This window comes from Eumetopias jubatus, unplaced genomic scaffold (assembly GCF_037043125.1).
Source record: "Eumetopias jubatus isolate StellerSeaLion01/CBP00866 unplaced genomic scaffold, mEumJub1_p1.0 scaffold_4, whole genome shotgun sequence".
Taxonomy (NCBI): Eukaryota; Metazoa; Chordata; class Mammalia; order Carnivora; family Otariidae; genus Eumetopias; species Eumetopias jubatus.
The window spans coordinates 1,720,816-1,727,423 of NW_028274810.1; the positions used below are offsets into that span (position 1 = coordinate 1,720,816).

At 49.3% G+C, this 6,608-nt stretch overlaps 1 protein-coding gene across 1 annotated transcript; it reads left to right on the top strand.

Moving 5' to 3' along the window:
- The first annotated feature begins 296 nt into the window (after nt 1-296).
- On the top strand, nt 297-5,730 carry S100A11 (S100 calcium binding protein A11). The gene is made up of 3 exons (XM_028088358.2): nt 297-404; nt 4,318-4,470; nt 5,400-5,730. Exons 1-3 carry the CDS (start codon nt 402-404, stop codon nt 5,553-5,555), a joined length of 312 nt encoding a protein of 103 aa, XP_027944159.1. The 5' UTR covers nt 297-401; the 3' UTR covers nt 5,556-5,730.
- Nucleotides 5,731-6,608: the final 878 nt, after the last annotated feature.

Consider the following 6,608-nt stretch of genomic DNA (forward strand, 5'->3'; position numbering starts at 1 on the left):
CCACGTTGCCGTTTTTAAAAGGATCCTTCTGCCTCTCTAACCAGAGTGAGCTCGTACACGGAAAAGAGCCACGGACATGGGCACACCACGCCCAAGACCACTATGCAAAACCTTTCATTCAGAAAAGTCCTTTAAATCTTCAAGGCCCACAGGACAGGAAGAGACAGCGGGTCCCGGGTGAGCGGCGCGCTGGGCAACACGGGCGGGGCGGACAAGTTGGGATCTGCGCCGGGGAGGCGGAGGCGGAGGCGGGCTGGCAGGAGGGGAGCTCGTGAGTCAGGCGCGGCCGCGCGCGGGGCGGGGCGCCGAGAAAGACCGGAGCCCGCCGCCGGCCGCCAGCCGCCCAGAACTCGCAGCGCCTCCGCCGCCGGACGCACCGTCCTCGCCAGTCCAGCGAACACATGGTAAGCCCGACCTTTTTCTCGTCTTCGAGGCTCTGCAATGAAAAGAGCCACACGGTGCTTTTCACCACGCTTGATCTTTCATTTCTGTGTGGACGTGGCAGGAAGCAGGGCAGGAAAAATAAATCCTGGGTGGGGGAGCGGGTTGGAATTGGGGTAGAGAGGCAGAAAGGAAGCAGCCCTAGTGGTAGCTGTGATAGCAGCTGAGAGGCGGCCACCGGAGGGTCTCTGGCTCCAGGGCGGCGATAAGGTGCGGGGCTGGGGAAGGGGGCTGCGCTCGGCACCGCGTCCCTGCGGGGTGGCGCCACGCCCGATCCCCCTCCGCCGGGAAGTGGGCAAGTCGCGGGGTCCCGCTGGGGCTGGAGGCCCCTGGCCCAGTCCTGGGCTCGCGGAAGCCAGGGAGACAAGTGAAAGAAGTGGAGCAGAGGGGGCGTCCGGCCGCTCTAGTTGTTTCTGTAGACCAGAAAAGGGCACGTCTCAGAACTGAGCCGTCTGAGCCCTGGGAAAATCCGTTTCAGTAAAGCTAGGCAACCGGCCAAGACACAAAGAGCCTGAAACTGAAGCCGTTCCCAGCCGTTGGAATGCAGCCCGGACCGTGGGAGGAGCCCGGTCCAGGCCGAGCCCCTTCCTCCTGCCCTTTTCCTCTGAACCCACCATCTTTTCAGGGACTTGTGTCGTCATCTGTTTTTCTCTTCCCAGTTCCTGCCAACCTACTTTGAATTCTCTTTCTAACTTTTGCATTAAACCACCTCCAAAATTTACCTCCTCAAAGGCCTCTTTAGTGAAAGGAGTCGAATAAGCTTACGCCCGGGGGACAGATGGGGTTTCTGTGTCTCCCCCCCCCCAAGCTGTGCATGGATTTTACGTTTTTGAGTGGTGGAAAGAAAATCACAGGAAGAATAATACTTTGTTACACGTGAAATGGTATGAAAATCAAACTTAATTGTCCATCAATGAAGTTTTACTAGCACACGGCCTCGCCCGTTCCCCTATGAGTAGCCTGTGTGGTTGCGTGACAGAGACAACATGGACCACAGTGGCCTAATATGTTTACTGTTTGGCCCTTTACAAACACATTTGCCCCCCTGTGCTCTAGTGTGTCAACCTTTATTGCTGCCTACTCTTCCCCTCTTTACTTTCCATGCATGTGTCCCATGGAACCTTGAAAAGGCGGACTCCGCACCAATAGGTGGTGAAGATCTGGAATGATTGTCCTGTCCTGGAGGACGGTGGATGCCATTATGGATCCTTCGGGGGGCGGGGGAGTAGGAGGGTAGGAGCATACTGGTTAAGAATGACAACAGCAGGGGCCCTGGGTGGCTCATTTGGTCAAGGGTGGGACTCTCGATCTCAGCTCAGGTCTTGATCTCAGGGTTGTGAGTTCCAGCCCCACATTGGGCTCCATGCAGGGCGAGGAGGCTACTTAAAAAAAATAAGTATGACAACAGCAATGCTGGTGTCTTTTTCAAGTGTTACTTCTTTTTCACATTACTTTTTCTTCCCCCTTTCCTCAAATGTTGAGGAATCTTTTAAAATTCACGGTATCCAGTTATCTCACACCATTTTCTTCTTCCTATCATGTTGCCAAATACAACTGTGAGGATGCAGTGCGCCGTGGGGAGTGTTGGCCTCCAGGCAGGAGATCTGGTTCTCCTCTCTCTCAGCCTCTGCTCCACCTTGAGCAAAGCTTTCCTGTCTCTGGGCCTCCCTTCTCTGGAACCATCTCGCAAGCCCCCTCCAGCTTGCAATTTTGCAATTCCATTTCAGTAATTTGGTAATTGTGTTTCTTTCTTTTGCTCTGGAAAATTACCTCTGAGGAGAAGTACAGAGGTTTTAATTTTTTCCATGTGTGGCTGATAGCAAGTTTCAGGAAGGAAAAAAAATAAGGCAGAAAGCCACTTTGAAACTAGAAAAGCAAAACGGTCTGAATTCCACAAGGAAAGGGGGGCAGAGGAGCATCTGTAGGCCTCACAAAGCCCTTGCTCCTCAGCCTGGAACCTTCTGCCTTATCTGGCTTGCCCTCCCAGCTGACCTTCTTCCTGTCAACTGACACATTAGTAAGACAGTGAGATTTTAGTCCTGATAAGGGAGGCGGTTGAGCAAACACATCTGTTTCCAGGCCGTGGTATTCTGTTTCACTCCCAAACCCTGGACCTACAAACATTTTTCTTTCCTTAAGAAAAAGTTCTCTTTGAGAAAAAAGAAAAAATCCCAACAAGATGACTGTTGGGAAAGAATCCACCTCCAGAAGAGTTCATTTGAACCACCTCCGAAGAATTTACAGATCAGGCAGCTCAGCTAGCTTGTAAAGCACCTGGAGAAACTGCGGATGAAAAGGCTACAGGAGGGAAGAGGGAAGGAGCCCAGAGCTATGTGGCTAAGGGCTCAGATCGTTGGGTAGCACGTTAATTACAGTCCGGAGCTTGTTAATTACTGGGATTGAAAGCCTCCAGGAAGTCCCAAAAGGACCAAATTAAAAGCTAACTGCTAAATTGCAAATGTCACCGTCCAAAGATTTTTTTTTTCAAGATTTTATGTATTTGAGAGAGAGAGAGAGAGAGAATGAGTGATGGGAGGGGCAGAGGGAGAGAGAAGCAGACTCCCTGCTGAGCAGGAACCCTGATGCAGAACTTGATCCCAAGACCCAGAGATCATGACCTGAGCCAAAGGCAGCTTTACGGACTGAGACACCCAGGAACCCCACAAAGATCACAGTTAATACCTGAAGATAAAGCCTCAAAGGAAGGGCATCACTGGCAAGTTTTCCAGAAAGCCTGCAGTGGCCAGCCTGAACCACCAGGGGATCTAGGTACCAGCAAGAATGACCCGAAGACTCTGAAAAATAGGATTTCCCTGAAGAATTCTGTTATAAGGAAAGCAGAGCTCACACAGAATTGACCCCAGCTTCTCCTGGTGCTACCATGGCTAAGGTTCAGCTCTGTAGATGTCAGGAGCTGTGTGAGTAGCAACCTGAGAGCTCCCTTCCTGAGATCCACCTTTGTGGTTTGAAGTGACCAAAGAAGTTCCTCCAGCCATTCCTGTAGGAATTAGTGGCATCTGGAAGTAGAAGGAACAAAGACCAAGAACTACAGAAAGGGACCTGGAGGCGGAGATTCTAGGGGTGATTCTGCTATGTCAGTTCCCTTCTCATGTCTCCGTTTCCTCACATGTAAAATTAATGGTTCCTAACCTTCGATATGAAAGCTGCTTTTGAACATCCAAAAAGCTCTCAGATCTCCCACCCCACACACAATAGTAACTAGGCATTTAGTATTCTTCTAGAAAATACAGGAGTCCCAGGAATTCAGTATTGCTTTATTTTTACTTATTTATTGGGATGGGGCAGACAGACTCTTAAGCAGGCTCCATGCCCTGCTTGGGGCTTGATCTCACGACCCCTGAGATCATGACCTGAACCGAAATCAAGAGTCGGTCACCTAACTGACTGAGCCACCGAGACACCCCCAGTATTGCCTTAAAAAGCTGCCATTTCATTCATCCCGGCAGCCCCTATATTCTCTTAGAAAATAGGAAATTATTTAATCTCTAGACGGTGCTTGGCGTGCTTACAGATCTGTGGCTATATAGTTATACATCTGTTTTACCCACAGATTCTAGAAACATCAGTAAAACCTGCCACGCTCACTGTCATCAAGGCAGTCTACTGCTTTCAGACACACCCACATGCTCCATGCGTACCCTCACTATGCTTCACCTGGAATAAGCATGGGAACCAATAGAGGAGGCATGCTCACGGAATATGACTCTCTGTGTTCGTTCTGGGCCCCTCCTCCCCCTAAAAAATGACCTAGCCTTTTAGGAAACTGCTTTGTCCCAAAATGAAGGTATGAGATTCTCTATAGAGTGTTCTCTAGCATCTAGCCCTTGTCTGAGCCCTGACTTTTTTTCTCTAAAGGCAAAAATGTCCAGCCCTACTGAGACCGAGCGGTGCATCGAGTCTCTGATTGCTGTTTTCCAGAAGTTTGCTGGAAAGGAGGGTAACAACTGCATGCTCTCCAAGACAGAGTTCCTGACCTTCATGAATACAGAACTGGCTGCCTTCACAAAGGTATTGCTCCCAGCCCCCGGCCCCCAAACTAACCAGAGCTCGAAATAAGACACTGGCAGAATGGCTAGAAGTGAAGGCCCACACTCTGCCTCCTTTTCATTCACTCTAAGCCGGGGGCCTGCATAGACAAGGCTGAGCCCCTAGGCCTCTGAGTGAGCTCTGCGTGACCGTGAAAGGACCTTTTCTTCTTTTCTTTGCATAAGATATATTTTAAAGATCAAAGTTATCAAACTACATGACACAGGGAATGGTAATTTTTTTCTTTCATTTAGGGAAAAGGCATACGAAATGGTAAATGGTGTAATAGGATAGTTTCAAATTTTATTCCTCCATCCCAAAGCCTCTAGGGAAGCCCTGTCCCATGGAACTTTCTGTGATGATGGAAATAATGTTCTGCATATCTGCACAATCCAGTGTGGGAGCCACTAGGTGCAGGTGCCACTTACGGACTGACTTTCTAAATCCCTAATTGAAACAGCCATATGCAGCTAGTGGCTGCAAGTGCATGATGTGTTGGCCACTAGGCTGAGCGGAGGAGGGGGAGGCGGATCGGGCCTGCATCCTCTTTCCACCTCGAATCACTCCACTTCCCTATAGTCTGTACACTGCGGTTGCATGCAACACTTGAAAAAGGGGTTCCGCTGCTTTTGTGAAATTGCACAACCCCTGGCCGTCACAGAGGAACCCTGGGCTGGGAGCCAGAAAACGTGGGTTCTGGTCGCAGGTCTTCCCCTTCAGCAAGTCACTTCACCTGTTTGAGTCCGTCTCTGTGTCTGGGAAGTGGGAATGTTACTAACCCCTACCCTGTACCACACATTCTTGTGAGACTAAGATGTGGCAACGTAATGGAAAGCATCTTAGAAAGTGTGATATAAATTAATATATTATTAATAGTAGTGGTATCATGATGGTTATTGTTATCTTTGCAGAACCAGAAGGACCCTGGTGTCCTTGATCGCATGATGAAGAAACTGGACCTCAACGCTGACGGGCAGCTAGATTTCCAAGAATTTCTTAATCTTATTGGTGGCATGGCCATAGCTTGCCATGACTCCTTTACAAGGTCTGCCCATTTCCGGAAGTAAATCAGAGGGGCTCTTGGGCCTTGGCCTCCAGACCACCTCTTTCCTTCAATACAGCCTCCCAACCATCACGTTCTCCTCACATCCTCCACGGACCCCGAGCACAGAGCATCCACCACCCCCTGTGCAGGCCAGTCCTGCTGGTAGTTAATAAAGCAATAGCGTTTTTTAAAGCACACACTAGAGAGTCAGTACATTTGTGCCAGGGAGGAAGCAGCATGGGAGGAATGGAATTAACGTGATGGAAGCAGTTCCCAGAGCTGCACAGTAAATAGTGAAAATACACACTGCGTGTAGATGCAATTATGACTCACGATACCAAAAGAGTCATTCCAGATTACTCAGACTGATGGAGAGATGTCACTTGTCATAACTCACTCAGTGTCCTAGTACGGGCATTGTCACAGGCTCTGAAGTTAACAGTCAGCAGGACAGACAAGGTCCCGCATTCACTGAGCTGACTTTCTAGTGGGGGAGACAATGAATGAGTAAGCAACAAACAAGATGACTAGAATGTGATAAATCCTGTGGAGGAAAGATTACAAGGTTGTGTGTTACAGGTTAACCGGGGCTGGAGGAGGGCATTCTTCCGAGATCTCATGTGCGCTGACATCTGAAGGATCAGATGGAGCAAACCTCAGCAAAAATGGAGGAGGGAGTTTCAGGAGAAGGAACAGCAAAGGCAAAGGTCCAGAGGTGTTAAGGAGCAGGATGCTGGAGGAATGGAAAGGAGGCTAGTGTGGTCAAGGTCTTGGTGTTTGGCTGTGGGTTTCCTTCTTTATGTCTGGCTTGCGCAGACATTAGTCTTAATTTTCTAAGCCCTCTGATAAAGCAGCAGGGAAAGAGCCTAGACACAGGGACTGGAAGGCTGACCTAGGGTTAAATACAGTACACAAAGAGAAGCATGTTCTGGGGCACATATCCCTAAGCAGCACAGGTGAAAGTGATTGTTTCTAGAGGCCCTCTGATTCCTTATCCATCTGCATGAGTTTTAACTTCTTAGTAAAAAGCTCTCTAGATAGCAGTTTCTTCCTTCATAAATTAATAGAATGAATT

What these genes read in the sequence shown, in the direction of transcription:
- S100A11 (XM_028088358.2), top strand. An exon ending in AACTGGCTGCCTTCACAAAG is followed by an intron (nt 4,471 to 5,399) that starts GTATTGCTCCCA and finishes TTATCTTTGCAG; the next exon opens with AACCAGAAGGACCCTGGTGT.